General features: G+C 49.5%; 1 protein-coding gene across 2 annotated transcripts in view; it reads left to right on the top strand.

The window, feature by feature from the left end:
* The window catches only part of LOC137093315 (limbin), a 54,412-nt gene that overhangs the window by 6,785 nt on the left and 29,895 nt on the right, over positions 1 to 17,732 (top strand). The window contains exons 6-17 of one of the 2 annotated variants that reach the window (XM_067458162.1): positions 359 to 424; positions 521 to 643; positions 960 to 1,105; positions 3,228 to 3,585; positions 6,224 to 6,433; positions 7,057 to 7,199; positions 7,382 to 7,508; positions 9,817 to 9,978; positions 11,233 to 11,414; positions 13,199 to 13,376; positions 15,658 to 15,744; positions 16,531 to 16,731. In XM_067458162.1, coding sequence (XP_067314263.1) covers positions 359 to 424; positions 521 to 643; positions 960 to 1,105; positions 3,228 to 3,585; positions 6,224 to 6,433; positions 7,057 to 7,199; positions 7,382 to 7,508; positions 9,817 to 9,978; positions 11,233 to 11,414; positions 13,199 to 13,376; positions 15,658 to 15,744; positions 16,531 to 16,731 — 1,983 coding nt within the window. Of the gene's footprint in view, positions 1 to 358; positions 425 to 520; positions 644 to 959; positions 1,106 to 3,227; positions 3,586 to 6,202; positions 6,434 to 7,056; positions 7,200 to 7,381; positions 7,509 to 9,816; positions 9,979 to 11,232; positions 11,415 to 13,198; positions 13,377 to 15,657; positions 15,745 to 16,530; positions 16,732 to 17,732 lie in introns of both variants that reach the window. The other variant, XM_067458161.1, reaches the window with a different exon arrangement.

The following is a 17,732-nucleotide window of genomic DNA, read 5'->3' as shown; positions in this document are numbered from 1 at the left end:
AAAACCGTGACCCGAGCCGAGCCGTGGGTTTGGTGAGCCGTGCCGCTCCTAAACACCTAACCCGCTGCAGAGTTCATCCGTTTTATTTATTGCTTTTGGTATTTATTCCAGTGTGTTATTTAACAGAGTCCATTGCTTTTATCATTTTGTTCATTGTGGATATTTAAAATGTTTTCCGTGTTAAATAGTCTTTGAAAAGGTGTGCCTGCATTATTATGCCATAATCATTATTTTAGATGAAAATGGTCTCAGAACGACAATATTATCATTTATTGCAATAACCTCTTGGCCGATTTATCGTCCAGCTGAATGTGCTATGGTGACGCCGATCGGTGATTTAATGCTGACTGTGTTTCAGAACGACATTCATCTGTTCGGTCCAGTGGTGGCTAATCTCACTCTGAGGATAAACACCACTGAGCAGGTGAAAACACACACACACACACACACACACACACACTCACGCACTCACACACTCACTCACACATATGTAACTGCCGTGTGTGTATGTGTGTGACAGGCTGGTGTGGATCGCTCTCTTCTCCTCCTGGGCTTCGTGGGTTCGTTCCTGCTGACGCTCCTGCTGGCGCCTCTCAGTGTCGTCAGTGTGAAGCTCCTCCAGCGCAGACGCACTGCACACACAGTCAGTTCATCACAGTGTGTGTGTATGTGAGAGCGAGTGTGTTCGAGTGAGTGTGAGTGCGTATGTGTGTGTATGTGAGAGAGAGAGAGAGTGTGTTAGAGTGAGTGCGTGCGTGTGTGAGAGTGTGTGTGTGTGTGTGTGTGTGTGTGTGTGTGTGTGTGTGTGTGTGTGTGTGTGTGTGAGAGAGAGAGTGTGTTAGAGTGAGTGAGTGTGTGCGTGCGTGTGTGAGTGTGTGTGTGTGTGTGTGTGTGTGTGTGTGTGTGTGTGTGTGTGTGTGTGTGTGTGTGAGAGAGTGACTCTGTTTCTTCACTTCTAGAGAAGCGGTGTGAATGAGGAGGCGGGGCCGTACGAGGGAATGTGTGACATCACTGCCTCAGCCAATAAGGAGGCGGCGTTCGAGGATAAATTCGTGGACATCTTGATGTTGGAGGATCCGCAGAACATGATGCAGGCGCTGGACAGGTACAGCTGAAGAAGAGCGCTTCATACTGAACCATATCAAGAGCCGAGCTCAGGAACACGAATGAGATCGCTCATAACTGAGGACATTGGGCCTGTGGAGCTGAACTGAGCTTAAAGGGTTAATCACCCAAAAACATAAATCCTGTCATTAATTCCTCAAGTCAAATCTGCCAGACCTTCGTTCATCTTCAGACACAGAGATATTAATAATCAAACATATCTGTCTTCCATTGCATTGATACGCAACTGCCACTTCTGATTGGTGTTGCCACGATTCTGGCATTTCTAACTCCGATACGATACCTGGAAAAGTATCGATATTCCATCCCACAGGGAAAGCGCCGTATATACTGTCAAATATATATTTTTAGTATTAATTCTTTTTTTGTCCATCTATTGAAAGTCTTGGGCTAGGCAGTTAAAACTTACCTTAACTTAACTTACAGTTTAAATGCAAAGCTTAATGCTAAATCACTGAAGTAATCCTTTAACAAACACAGAGAGGGGCACGTTTATTAGGCTGCTGTCCCTTTAAGACCTGACACACACATGGATCCCAAACACTGATCCTGTTGCACACTGTGACATTATTTGAGTGTGTTTGACCATTAATAAGCTGGGAAACGGAGCTCATTTTGCACTTGTATGTCAGGTTTATTACTGTGTGTGTGTGTGTGTGTGTGTGTGTGTGTGTGTGTGTGTGTGTGTGTGTGTGTGTGTGTGTGTGTGTGTGTGTGTGTGTGTGTGTGTGTGTGTGTGTGTGTGTGTGTGTGTGTGTGCTTCATGTGAGCGTGAAATCTGCGGGATTGAGTAGAATTATGTGCAATCCCGCGAGAAACTCAGACCGTCACACCAACACTATTTAACCGGAGTGAGTGAGAGGAGAGCAAAGAGAGCGCAGCTGGGATCAGTGTATCGATACTGTAGAAAGGAGGATTGGTATCGCTTCAGATTTATTCAGCTTGGCTTATATTCGACATGTGATTCCTCAGACCAGGCTCGCCTTCTTCCCATAGTGCATCCTGGGGCCATGTGTTCCCCAGGTAAGCCACACACACACACACACCCGGCCATCCACGTGATTCCTCAGACCAGGCCACCTTCTTCCATTGCTCCGTGGTCCAGTTCTGATGCTCACGTGCCACTGTTGGTGCTTTCGGCGGGGTCAGGGGTCAGAGGTCACCCTGACTGGTCCATACGCCTCAAACTGAGCTGCTCTGTGTATTCTGACAGCTTTCTATCAGAACCAGCATTAACTTCTGGAGCAGTTTGAGCTCCAGTAGCTCGTCTGTTTGATCGGACCCCACGGGCCAGCCTTCGCTCCCCACGGTCATCAATGAGCCTTGGCCGCCCATGACCCTGTGGCCGGTTCTCCACTGGTCCTTCCTTGGAGCACTTTTGATAGATACTGACCACTGCAGACCGGGAACAGCCCACAAGAGCTGCAGTTTTCTGGTGCGCCCGTGTACGCCTTTTATTCCCTTTCTGGTTCTTCTGGAAAGGGACAGTATACCATGCATGCGTTTTCAATGGAGAGACAGATTCTCTCGGACTAAATATAAAATATCTTAAAGCAGTGGTTCTGTGTTTTTTTTCTAGGCTTGATTGTGTTTATGGTGCAGCAAAATATGTCTTAATACTTCTTCTTTTTAAACCCCGTATTTTTCTTCTATTCTCCCTTTATTCCGCACCGCTGTCTGTGCTTTGAACGGCTCGTTTGCTTCCTGCTTCTTTGAAGCCCCTCCCTCCGAAAAACGCAATGGCCTTAGATTGGTCAGATGGCCAAAAGACAATATCTCCGTTTGCAGAGAACTTTCAGCGCTGTAACTTTGCAGAGACTGTTATTGCTCAAGCAGCGACATTACACACTAACTAAAGTTAAACAAGTCAAATCGCATGCAGACACCCCTTTAAACTGTGTGTGAAGATGAGCGGAGGTCTTACGGGTGTGGAACGACATTAGGGAGAGGAGTTAATGACATTATTTTAGTTTTTGGGTGAACTAACCCTTTAATTTGAGCAAACGTCCTTTGGGGTCAGAATAGACCCTGAAGATCTGACACTTGAAAGTTAATGTGTTTAAGGTCTGGTGTGTGTGTGTGTATGTGTGTGTGTCCCTCAGCCTGAACATGTCGACTCTGTCTCGCGCTGCGGTTGCGCTGGAGTGTGTGCGGGTCCAGATGTTTAAGGGGCTGATGTCGGTTCTGCTGGCTGGCCTGGGTTTGGGCCGGGCCGAGAGGCGTGTCCTCGGGACTGAGAGGCGTGTCCTCGGGGCTGAGAGGCGTGTCCTCGGGGCTCTGCATGGGCAGGTCGTGGGTTTGGAGGGGAAGGTCCAGGAGGAGCATGAGGCCCGGATGGCGGCGCTGGCGGCTCAGTGTAACCTGGAGACTCAGCAGCAGATGGACTCTCAGCACCGCAGACACATGAGCGAGGCGGCACACGCGCAACACCTGCTTCAACACGCGCCATCGCAGCAACAGGTGTGTGTTTGTGTGTGTTTGTGTGTGTTTGTGTGTGTGTGTGTGTGTGTGTGTGTGTGTGTGTGTGTACACATTTACTGGACAAGAGCAATGACTGAAGACATAGAGACTTAAAACTGGCGGGACGCTTGCCACTCTTTTTTTTGATGGCCTTTTATTTGATCCTATATTTTAGTAATCATCTAGCCTGACATCGTCATTCTCAACTCTAGTCAGAATATGAGTCTGATACTCCATTGGGCTGTAATTATGGGGCGTGTTTCAACCGAACCAGGAAGGACCTTGATTGGACAGACCTACAACCAATCAGAGCAGCGGAGCGACGCATAACGTTAGTTGTGAAATGTCAACAGAACTCAACTGCTCTGTGTTGCCAAGTCTGCGGTTTTCCCGCCGGTTGTTTTACCATGTCCGCGGGTTGAAGCCTTTACGCTGCTCAAAAACTTTTTACACTTTTTAATCAGAGAATAGCATCAAGTCAGTTAAACTCCCGGATATTGATCTGGTCAGTTAAGTAGCAGAGGGGGTTATTAATCCGTTTTTAATTAAATTAACCACAGGTTCACTAGATGGGCAACAATGAGACAACCCCCAAAACAGGAATGGATTTACAGGTGGAGGCCACTGACATTTCTTTCCCAGCTTATCTTTTCTGACTGTTTTTCACCAGTTTTGCATTTGGCTAGGGTCACTGTCACTACTGGTAGCATAAGGCGATACCTGGACCCTACAGAGGTTGCACAGGCAGTCCAACTTCTCCAGGTTGGCACATCAATACGTGCCATTGCAGAAGGTTTGCTGTGTCTGCAAGCACAGTCTAAAGAGCATGGAGGAGATTCCAGGAGACAGACGGTTACTCTGGGAAAGCTGGAGAGGGCTGTAGAAGGTCCTTAGCCCATCAGCAGGACCGGTTTCTGCTCCTTTGTGCAAGGAGGAACAGGAGGAGCACTACTAGAGCCCTGCAAAATGACCTCCAGCAGGCCACTGGTGTGACTGTCTCTGGCCAAACAATCAGAAACAGACTTCAAGAGCCCTACAAAATGACCTCCAGCAGACCACTGGAGGGACTGTCTCTGACCAAACAATCAGAAAAAAACTTCAAGAGCCCTACAAAATGACCTCCAGCAGGCCACTGGTGTGACTGTCTCTGACCAAACAATCAGAAACAGACTTCATGAGGGTGGACTGAGGGCCGGACGTCCTCTAGTGGGCCTTGTGCACACTCTCAGCACTGTGGAGCTTGATTGGCATTTGCCATTCAACACCAGAATTGGCAGGTCCGCCACTGGTGCCCTGTGCTTTTCACAGATGAGAGCAGGTTCAGCCTGAGCACATGTGACAGATGTGAAAGGGTCTGGAGAAACCATGGAGAACGTTATGCTGCCTGTAACATCGGTCAGCATGACTGGTTCGTTGGTGGCTCAGTGATGGTCTGGGGAGGCATGTCCATGGAGGGACGCTCAGACCTCTACAGGATAGACAATGGCAGCCTGACAGCCATGAGGTATCAGTAAGGAAACCTTGGACCCATTGTCAGACCTTACACTGGTGCAGTGGGTCCTGGGTTCCTCCTGGTGCATGACAATGCCGGCCTCATGTGGTGAGAGTATATAGGCAGTTACTGGAGGATGAAGGAATTGATACCATTGAATGGCCACCACGCTCACCTGACCTACATCCAATAGAACACCTCTGGGTCATTATGTTACTCCATCTCAGGATGTGTGTGTGTGTGTCTCCTCCTCAGTATGTGTGTGTGTCTTCTCCTCAGGATGTGTGTGTGTCTCCTCCTCAGGATGTGTGTGTGTCTCCTCCTCAGGATGTGTGTGTGTCTCCTCCTCAGTATGTGTGTGTGTCTCCTCCTCAGGATGTGTGTGTGTCTTCTCCTCAGGATGTGTGTGTGTCTCCTCCTCAGTATGTGTGTGTGTGTGTGTCTCCTCCTCAGGATGTGTGTGTGTCTCCTCCTCAGTATGTGTGTGTGTCTCCTCCTCAGTATGTGTGTGTGTCTCCTCCTCAGTATGTGTGTTTGTCTTCTCCTCAGTATGTGTGTGTGTCTCCTCCTCAGGATGTGTGTGTGTCTCCTCCTCAGGATGTGTGTGTGTCTCCTCCTCAGGATGTGTGTGTGTCTCCTCCTCAGTATGTGTGTGTGTCTCCTCCTCAGTATGTGTGTGTGTCTCCTCCTCAGGATGTGTGTGTGTCTTCTCCTCAGGATGTGTGTGTGTCTCCTCCTCAGTATGTGTGTGTGTGTCTCCTCCTCAGGATGTGTGTGTGTCTTCTGCTCAGGATGTGTGTGTGTCTCCTCCTCAGGATGGGTGTGTGTCTTCTGCTCAGGATGTGTGTGTGTCTCCTCCTCAGGATGGGTGTGTGTCTTCTGCTCAGGATGTGTGTGTGTCTCCTCCTCAGGATGGGTGTGTGTCTTCTCCTCAGGATGTGTGTGTGTCTCCTCCTCAGGGTGTGTGTGTGTTCTCTCCTCAGGATGTGTGTGTTCTCTCCTCAGGATGTGTGTATGTCTTCTCCTCAGGATGTGTGTGTGTCGTCTCCTCAGGATGTGTGTGTGTCTCCTCCTCAGGATGTGTGTGTGTCTCCTCCTCAGGATGTGTGTGTGTTGTCTCCTCAGGATGTGTGTGTTCTGCTGCAGCAGCTCCAGCAGCAGGAGCAGGAGTGTCTGCGGAGGCGTCTGCGGATCAGGCATGCTCATGCTTCAGCTCAGGCTCAGAGGGAGCAGACTCTGCATCGCCGCTTTGAGCTGCACCAGATCCTGAGGGAAGAGCTGCAGGAGGCCATCAGGAGCGGAGAGCTGGAGACACACACCGCACACACACTCCTGCTGCAGTACTACAGCTGCCAGGTGACCTCAGCATCCTCTCTGCAGAGCTGGACTAATACACAACTTTAGTACTTGAGTTAAAATAACAATACTGCTGGTCAAATATTACTCGGTTTCTTGTGAAAGTTGTAAAAACAGATTTTTACTTGAGTACAGAAGTATTAGTTTTTAAAAGTACTTAAGTATCAAAAGTAAATTTAATTTTTTCAATGTCAGTGCATTATTGTATTATAGTTGTATAAATGCACATTATGCCATCATGGTTTAAGCCAGTCAGTGACGCTCCATCTGACACACTAGCAGACGACTAACTTAAAGAGTTTCTTCAGCGATTCTTATATGGCTTTGTATCAGTAGGAACCCTGGAGTATATTCAAATGATTGTGCTTTTCAAAATAAAAATTGGGAAACTTTACATGACCCTATAAGAGTGATTCCTGAAAAGCTTTCTGCAAAAAACAAGCCTTTTAAGGAAAATATTTGTCTTTCAGATGGAGTGAAGTTAAAGTCAAAGTTTCCAAAAAAAATAATACTCAAGTAAAGTACAGATACTCAAAAAGTGTCCTTAAGTACAGTACTCCAGTAAATGGCTGCAGTGCCAACACATCACCTCATGTCTAATATGTGCTGTGGCTCCGCCCCAGGGTGTGCTGGAGGAGGGGCTTGATGTCCTTCTGGCCAATCAGAGAGCCCTGCTGGCCGAGCGACACGCGCAGCGCCGCTTCCTGGTGCAGAGTTTACTGAGTCTGCAGGCCGTGATGAGTGAGGCCTTCAGCAGCAGAGACAGGTCAAACACACACGCACGTGCGCACACACATACACACACACAAATACTCTCACACACACACACACACACACCCTCTCACACACACGCACACACACACACAAACACACTTACATTGCTTGTGTGTTTATTCATCCCTTTAGCTGACATCTATTGTGTGTGTGTGTGTGTGTGTGTGTGTGTAGAGAGTGTTCTGATGTCCAGCGGGAGATTCTGCGCGTCAAACAGAGTTTAGAAGAAAGTGTGTGTCGTGAGCGCAGCGCCATCCGCTGTGACATCATCAAGAGGAGACGACAGCTCCTGTCAGAGAAGGTGTGTGTGTGTGTGTGTGTGTGTGTGTGTGTGTGCGTGTGTGTGTGTATGTGTGTGTGAGCCCTGCCCACAGAGCTCACCACAGACAAACTGTGATGGATTAGAACTGCTCCAAGATTCAGTGACACAGATTGAGGCAGGACAGGAGGTGCAGGACAGAGTGGCATCATCGAGGTCAGACTGGTCAGCCCGTTACGCTTTATGACCATGAAGCTGGACGAAATGTCTTGGTCAATCCATGAAGCTGGACGAGCAACAGCCCCATTTACCAGACATATTATTCATCTCTCCAGCATCCCCGCTTCTGAGCTTCTCAGAGAAAACGGAGGAGCTGGTTTATGCTGGAACCAGAATACCACACTCGATCGCTGCGAGCCCCCAAATATCAACCAAAAAGCGCCGAGCCCCACAATCACCAAAGCCTGCGGGCCCAGCTCGCCCTCCTCCTGTGAGACTTCTTCGGTCACTACACCAGGGCACACACACTCCTCCATCGGTTGTGGGTGAACCAAAAGCAACTGATTCCAGCTCTCAGTGATGTGTGTTGGGTCCCCGCTATGATAACAGTACCTTTATCAAATGTTTACAAAACAAGGGGGAACCCAGTGTGCCTGCCTCTTTCTCTATCTCTGTCCTGTTACGTGAAAGAAAGTCTAAGGCCTTGTCAGACCGTATAGCAAACCCATATAATCTGCTGCCTGTTACTTGGCAAACTAAGACTAAGGTGAGGGAAAGAATTAATACTGTTAAGTTAGCACTTTTCAACATCCATTCACTAAAGAACGTCTCCGGTTACTCACGCAACCTATGTTCTCTGAATAGGGAACGAGACGCTGTGTAGAGACGCAATATGGGGAACGCCCTCTGGGTGTGTCGATTGTCTGAAGCCCTTTTAGAATCAGGCCAATTCATTGGCTGATGGCGCAGCGCTGCCCCCACGCTCAACACCTTGAGCCTATACTAGCGCGCGCCATCTTATCTTCAGATTTCTCTGCCGAAAAAGAAGGCTTGTCGGCACTGCGACCGAAGGTGGCCGGTTCCGAAACATACCAGTAATGGGTTAGACTTCCTCCAACCACCCGAACGGTCCACATACATCTTTAATGCTCGAACCAGACATAACAAATTCAACCTTTCGTCCTCAGAAGAGGCGAAAGGCGGGGGGTGGAAGAATGGAGGACAGTGACCTGTGAGTGAAAAGAGGTTGACAAAACCTTGGGTACATAACCTGGCCTGGGTCTTAAAGAAACCTTAACTAGTCCAGGAGCAAAATCCAAACAAGTCTCGCTAAAAGAGAGAGCTTGTAAGTCCCCTACTCGCTTTAAAGAGGTCAAAGCCAACAACAGATCCACCTCAAGAGTCAGAATCCGAACAGGTGCTGACTCCAAAGGCTCGAAAGGGAGCCTCCGACACTCCTTCCAGGACAACTGACAGGTCCCAGGGAGGAACAGCAGGGGGCCGAACTGGTCTTAGGCGCCTGACCCCTCTCATGAAGACGAAACCAATCTGTGTCTTCCCAAAGGAATGTCGTCCGTCTCCCTATAAGCGGCCATGGCTGCTAAATACAGCCATTTGTCTCTAGAATATCTGGGCATTGTGTTAAAAGGTTCTCCACGCATCCTGCTTATCATTGTTTACAGGCCTCCGAAATACTCTCCAGCCTTTATGGAGGAATTTACAGAACTGTTATCAATAATTTCCTCAGAGTTTGACTGTTTTGCTATTGCTGGGGATTTTAACATTCACATAGATAATATTGAATCCAGTACAACAAAAGAGCTCATGACTGTTCTTAACACTTTTGATTTGACACAGCATGTAAATGGACCCACACACAATCGTGGACACACTCTAGATTTACTTATCAGTAAGGGTCTAAACATTTCATCAATTGTTATTAAGGATGTGGCACTGTCTGATCATTTCTGTATTTTCTTTGATATATCAATCTCTCCTGCCATTGAAGCTAGATCTGTCTCTGTCAAAAAGAGATGCTTAAATGAGAACACTAATGTGAACATCTATAAAGACAGCCTTCTTGCTTTCAATGATGAACTAGGCAAAGCTAGACAGACCTTCTTCTCAAATATTATAAACAGAAACATAAACAACATTGTGTGTGTGTGTGTGTGTGTGTGTGTGTGTGTGTGTGTGTGTGTGTGTGTGTGTGTGTGTGTGTGTGTGTGTGATGGGTAGGTTTAGGGGCAGTGTAAGGGGATAGAAAATACGGTTTGTACAGTATAAAAACCATTACGCCTATGGAATGTCCCCACAATTCACAAAAACAAACGTGTGTGTGTGTGTGCAGGTGTGTGAGCACTGGCGTCAGCTGCAAGCCATCAGTGTTTCCTCTGATGTCACAGTGGATCAGTACCTGCAGAAATGGGTCGAATTGCTGATGTTCCAGAACAATGAACTGTCAGAGCTCATCAATCACCTGGACGAGGAGACGGCAGCCAGAACACGCAAGGTACTGACACACACACACACACCACACACACCTGGCAAACACACACACCTGGCATGCCACACACATGCCATACACGCCTGACACAAACACACACCTGACACGCCACACACCTGACACGCCATAAACACCTGACACGCCACACACACCTGACACGCCACACACAAATGACACACATACCCGACACGCCATACACACCTGAAACACCTGACACGCCACACACACCTGACACGCCACACACACCTGACACGCCACACACTTGATACGCCATAAACACCTGACACGCCACACACACCTGACACGCCACACACAAACGACACACATACCTGACACGCCATACACACATGCCACGCCACACACACGCCATACACACCTGACATGCCACACACACCTGACACGCCATACACACCTGACTCGCCATACACACGCCATACACACCGCAGTACATGCCATACACACCTGACACGCCATACACACTGCAGTACATGCCACACACGCCTGACACGCCATACACACTGCAGCACACACCACACACACTGCAGCACACGCCACACACACTGCAGCACACGCCACACACACTGCAGCACACGCCACACACACTGCAGCACACGCCACACACACTGCAGCACACGCCATACACACTGCAGCACACACTGCAGCACATGCCACACACACTGCAGCACACGCCACACACACTGCAGCACACGCCACACACACTGCAGCACACGCCACACACACTGCAGCACACGCCACACACACTGCAGCGCACGCCATACACACTGCAGCACACACCACACACTGCAGCACACGCCACACACTGCAGCACACACCACACACTGCAGCACACGCCACACACACTGCAGCACACGCCACACACACTGAAGCACACGCCATACACACTGCAGCACACGCCACACACACTGCAGCACACGCCACACACACTGAAGCACACGCCATACACACTGCAGCACACGCCACACACACTGCAGCACACGCCACACACACTGCAGCACACACCACACACTGCAGCACACGCCACACACACTGCAGCACACGCCACACACACTGAAGCACACGCCATACACACTGCAGCACACGCCACACACACTGCAGCACACGCCACACACACTGCAGCACACGGCACACACACTGCAGCACACGCCACACACACTGCAGCACACGGCATACACACTGCAGCACACGCCACACACACACTGCAGCACACGTGCTCAGCCCAGTGTGTTTGTGTGTGTGCAGGTGAGTGTGTGTGTGCTGCAGGCGGTGTGTGTTCAGACTCAGCCGGTTCTGGAAAGTCTGCAGAGGAGAGGTCAGGCTGCGGCGCGAGAGCTGAGATCCACTCAGAGCCGGATCCGGCGGGAGCAGCAGCTGGAGCTTCGGGAGCAGAGACGCATCAGACACGCCTTCACACAGTACTGCAGGTGTGTGTGTGTGTGTGTGTGTGTGTGTGTGTGTGTGTGTGTGCTTGTTTTTGTGACATATCAGGACAAAAATGTGTATAATGCCATGTGTATGACACAGGTATTACAGAAAAGGGTGACATATGAGGACATTACCCATGTCCCCACTTTTCAAAATGCTTATAAATCATACAGGAGAAAAACACTGTCTCTGCACTCCTGACATGTTTGATTTTTGTGTCGATTTTTGATGCCTCATTAATGCAGTTATCTAATCAGCCAATCCCATGGCAGTTCTTCAGTGCATTTAGGGGTGTGGTCCTGGTCAAGACAATCTCCTGAACTCCAGACTGAATGTCAGAATGGGAAAGAAAGGTGATTTAAGCCGTTTTGAGCGTGGCATGGTTGTTGGTGCCAGACGGGCCGGTCTGAGTATTTCACAATCTGCTCAGTTACTGGGATTTACACACACAACCATTTCTAGGGTTTACAAAGAATGGTGTGAAAAGGGAAGAGCATCCAGTCTGCAGCAGTCCTGTGGGAGAAAATGCCTTGTTGATGCTCGAGGTCAGAGGAGAATGGGCCGACTGATTCAAGCGGATAGAAGAGCAACTTTGACTGAAATAACCACTCGTTACAACCGAGGTATGCAGCAAAGCATTTGTGACGCCACAACACACACAACCTTGAGGCGGATGGGCTACACCAGCAGAAGACCCCACCGGGTACCACTCATCTCCACTACAAATAGGAAAAAGAGGCGACAATTTGCACAAGCTCACCGATAGTGGACAGTTGAAGACTGGAGAAATGTTGCCTGGTCTGATGAGTCTCGATTTCTGTTGAGACATTCAGATGGTAGAGTCAGAATTTGGCGTAACCAGAATGAGAACATGGACCCATCATGCCTTGTTCCCACTGTGCAGGCTGGTGGTGGTGGTGTAATGGTGTGGGGGATGTTTTCTTGGCACACTTTAGGCCCCTTAGTGCCAATTGGGCATCGTTTAAATGCCACGGCCGACCTGAGCATTGTTTCTGACCATGTCCATCCCTTTATGACCACCATGTGCCCATCCTCTGATGGCTACTTCCAGTAGGATAATGCACCATGTCACAAAGCTCCAATCATTTCAAATTGGTTTCTTGAACATGACAATGAGTTGACTGTACTAAAATGGCCGCCACAGTCCCCAGATCTCAACCCAATAGAGCATCTTTGGGATGTGGAGGAACGGGAGCTTCGTGCCCTGGATGTGCATCCCACAAATCTCCATCAACTGCAAGATGCTCTCCTATCAATATGGGCCAATTATTAGGAGGCCATGATGGACAGGGGCCAATGGGCAAATTTGGCCAGGATGCCGGGGTTAGACCCCTACTCTTTTTCCGAAGGACGTCCTGGGATTTTTAATGACCACAGAGAGTCAGGACCTCTGTATAACGTCACATCCGAAGGACGGTGCTCTTTAACAGTACAGACCACAGGGTGAGCCTCACTAACACCTCTACCAGCTCCTGGTTTTCCCAGTTGGTCTCCCATCCAGGTACTGACCAGGCTCAGCCCTGCTTAGCTTCAGTGGGAAACCAGTCTTATGCTACAGGGTGATATGGCTGCTGGTATATTTCAGAATCGACCTTTCATGCGGAACACGCCCCTCATCACACTCTCGTGCTGCTGTTCTAGTCTAATCTGTCTGTGTGTGTGTGTGTGTGTGTGTGTGTGTGTGTGTGTGTGTGTGTGTGTGTGTGTGTGTGTGTGTGTGTGTGTGTGTGTGTGTGTGTGTGTGCGCGTGTTTGTGTGTCAGCGCTCTTTGTGTGTGTCAGCGCTCTCTCTCGCGTGAGCAGTGTGTGCGTCTGCAGCTGGAGTGTGTGAAGGCCGCGTGTCGTCTGGACCGATGTCTCGTTCTGCATCAGGCCAAGTGTGATCTGCAGTGGCTCGGCTCAGACGACCCCGCCGTGACCCCGGACGACTCAGAGACAGAGGTGAGCGTTCTTCTTCTTCTCTGAGGTTTGGGAGGTTTGTGAGGAATGAGGTTTTTCAACATTAATATGAGTTCCCCTAGCCTGAATATTGTCCCCAAGTGGCTAGAAATGTTAATGGGTTTCTGGCTCTTTCTCTGCCTTTGAGAAAATGAGCTCAGGTAAGCCGATCCGGAATTCTCCTGTTATGACATCATCAGGAAAGGTTACCTAACCCTGACCCTGACCCTAACTCTTCGCCCAGAGGATTAGTAGAGAATGGCTTCAGTTTATCAGTGATGTTAGCACAGGCTTTACCATAAGGATTCGACAGCACCGCCACAGACAGTGAGTAAGGCTGCTCATTAATGCCTGATCTGGGATCAGTGAGTTCTGATGTGGAGCTAATCAAGTTCACACACACTTTCTCTCTGAGCCTAATCGCTGGCCGTCTTGATGCATCAGTGAACCAAGCCAGTGACTAAAACCATCAACTTGACGTCGTTTCTGTTCGTAGCATGAAACAATTCTGTTCAAAGATCACCTTTTATAATGTTCGGATCTGTCAAACTCGCATATATCTGCAGTGCACACTCGAAGCTCTTACTGTATTCCTGTCCACGTCGTGTTTGTTGTTAGTTGTGGTGAAAGCATTTTGTGAGAGAGCTCTCAGATACGAACAAAATAAACTCACGCTCACAGCGCTCTCAACAACTCGGTACAATAACACTTTCTCAGCAATCTTTCCCCAGCTCTCCGTCTCTCTAAATCACGCCCCTTCACTAAACCACGCCCCTCACTAAACCATGCCCCCTCATTAAACAACATCCCATCACTAAACCACGCCCCTTCACTAAGCCATGCCCCCTCACTAAACCACGCCCCTTCACTAAGCCGTGCCCCCTCACTAAACCACGCCCCTTCACTAAGCCATGCCCCCTCATTAAACCACGCCCCTTCACTAAGCCATGCCCCCTCACTAAACCACGCCCCTTCACTAAGCCATGCCCCCTCACTAAACCACGCCCCTTCACTAAGCCGTGCCCCCTCACTAAACCACGCCCCCTCATTAAACCACGCCCCTTCACTAAGCCATGCCCCCTCACTAAACCACGCCCCTTCACTAAGCCATGCCCCCTCATTAAACAACATCCCATCACTACCACGCCCCTTCACTAAGCCATGCCCCCTCACTAAACCACGCCCCTTCACTAAGCCGTGCCCCCTCACCAAACCACGCACCTTCACTAAGCCATGCCCCCTCATTAAACCACGCCCCTTCACTAAGCCATGCCCCCTCATTAAACCACGCCCCTTCACTAAGCCATGCCCCCTCACTAAACCACGCCCCTTCACTAAGCCATGCCCCCTCATTAAACCACGCACCTTCACTAAGCCATGCCCCCTCATTAAACCACGCCCCTTCACTAAGCCATGCCCCCTCATTAAACCACGCCCCTTCACTAAGCCATGCCTCTCATTAAACCACGCACCTTCACTAAGCCATGCCCCCTCATTAAACCACGCCCCTTCACTAAGCCATGCCCCATCACTAAACCACGCCCCTCACTAAGCCATGCCCCCTCATTAAACCACGTCCCATCACTAAGCCATGCCCCCTCATTAAACCACGTCCAATCACTAAACCACGCCCCCTCACTAAATCACGCCCCCTCACTAAACCACACCCTAACTAAATCACGCCCCCCACTAAGCCATGCCCCCTCACTAAACCACGCCCCTCATTAAACCACACGCCCTCATTAAACCACGCCCCTCTCTAAACCAAGCCCCCTCACTAAGCCATGCCCCCTCATTAAACCACGCCCCCTCCCTAAGCCATGACCCCTCACTAAAACCACGCCCCTCATTAAACCACGCCCTTTACTAAACATGCCCCCTCCCTTAAACCACGCCCCTCACTTAACCATGCCCCCTCATTAAACCACGCCCCTCCCGAAACCACACCCCCTCACTAAACCATGCCCCCACTAAACCACGCCCCTGACTTAACCATGCCCACACATTAAACCACGCCCCCTCACTAAACCACGCCCCTTCACTCAACCACGCCCTCTCCGCCACATAATCTAATACTCATTTCAAATGCAAAGATCTCAGCCAATCACAACAGTGGGCGTTTTCACTGAAGTCTCACAGCAGACAATATAAGTTCACCTCAGAAAACATTATAAGAACATTTAAAACATGCCATGGGACCTTTAAGAGTGATTAGATATTTGTGCTGGAAAACTCTGAGGAAGAGCCTCAGTTGTGTGTGTGATGCGTTTCCTCTGACCCGCAGCTGCAGAGGTCATCAGAGGTCACGGAGCTGCGGTGTTTCCTGCAGGAGCGACTGCAGCGCAACGACACACACACACACACACCACAGGTGAGAGAGACGAGTGGCACACACACACACACAAACACACACACACCGCAGGTGAGAGAGACGAGTGGCACACACACACACACACACACAAACACACACACACCGCAGGTGAGAGAGACGAGTGGCGCACACACACATACACACCGCAGGTGAGAGAGACGAGTGGCGCACACACACACACAGCACAGGTGAGATAGACGAGTGTCTCTCTCACACACACACACACCGCAGGGGAGAGAGACGAGTGTCTCACACACACACACACCGCAGATGAGAGAGACGAGTGTCTCACACACACACACAGCACAGGTGAGAGAGACGAGTGTCTCACACACACACACAGCACAGGTGAGAGAGACGAGTGTCTCACACACACACACAGCACAGGTGAGAGAGACAAGTGTCTCTCACACACACACACACACACACACACTGCAGGTGAGAGAGACGAGTGTCTCACACACACACACACCGCAGGTGAGAGAGACGAGTGTCTCACACACAGCACAGGTGAGAGAGACAAGTGTCTCTCACACACACACACACACACACAAACACACTGCAGGTGAGAGAGACGAGTGTCTCACACACACACCGCAGGTGAGAGAGACGAGTGTCTCACACACACACACACACACACTGCAGGTAAGAGAGTAGTGTTTAGGGGCAGTATAAGCGGATAGAATGTACAGTTTGTACGGTATAAAATCCATTACGCCAATCGAGTCCCCACAAAGATAGTGAACCAGACGTGTGTTTGTGTGTGTGTGTGTGTGTGTGGGGCAGGAGGCGAGTGTGTTCCAGGAAGAGCAGCTGCGTGCGTGTCAGGAGTGTGTGGCCGTGTTCGTGGCGTCGCTGCAGTGGGAACGAGCGGAGAAGAAGACCAAAGTGATGGAGACACACAAAGCCCTGCTGAAACTACACACACTGCTCACTGCAGAGACACACACCGGTGACATCACACACGCCATCCACACACACCGCCTGGTGAGACTCACACACACACACACAGCCCTGCTGAAACTACACACACTGCTCACTGCAGAGACACACACCGGTGACATCATACACGCCATCCACACACACCGCCTGGTGAGACTCACACACACACACACAGCCCTGCTGAAACTACACACACTGCTCACTGCAGAGACACACACCGGTGACATCATACACGCCATCCACACACACCACCTGGTGAGACTCACACACACTCACACACACACTCACATATAATTATTTTATTTGGAATGACAAATACTGATTAAAACAACACAGCATCCAAATATTCACAAAGAGCTTATCGTGTTTAACCCGACAATACAGACACTGCAGACAGTCACACACACATTAATACAGACACTGCAGACAGTCACACACACATTAATACAGGCACTGCAGACAGTCACACACACATTAATACAGACACTGCAGACAGTCACACACACATTAATACAGGCACTGCAGACAGTCACACACACATTAATACAGACACTGCAGACAGTCACACACACATTAATACAGGCACTGCAGACAGTCACACACACATTAATACAGACACTGCAGACAGTCACACACACATTAATACAGGCACTGCAGACAGTCACACACACATTAATACAGGCACTGCAGACAGTCACACACACATTAATACAGACACTGCAGACAGTCACACACACATTAATACAGACACTGCAGACAGTCACACACACATTAATACAGACACTGCAGACAGTCACACACACATTAATACAGGCACTGCAGACAGTCACACACACATTAATACAGGCACTGCAGACAGTCACACACACATTAATACAGGCACTGCAGACAGTCACACACACATTAATACAGACACTGCAGACAGTCACACACACATTAATACAGGCACTGCAGACAGTCACACACACATTAATACAGACACTGCAGACAGCCACACACACATTAATACAGGCACTGCAGACAGCCACACACACATTAATACAGAC

This window comes from Pseudorasbora parva, chromosome 11 (genome assembly GCF_024679245.1).
Source record: "Pseudorasbora parva isolate DD20220531a chromosome 11, ASM2467924v1, whole genome shotgun sequence".
Taxonomy (NCBI): Eukaryota; Metazoa; Chordata; class Actinopteri; order Cypriniformes; family Gobionidae; genus Pseudorasbora; species Pseudorasbora parva.
The sequence above is the reverse complement of the archived record's forward strand: the minus strand, read 5'-3'. Positions and strand labels throughout refer to the sequence as shown.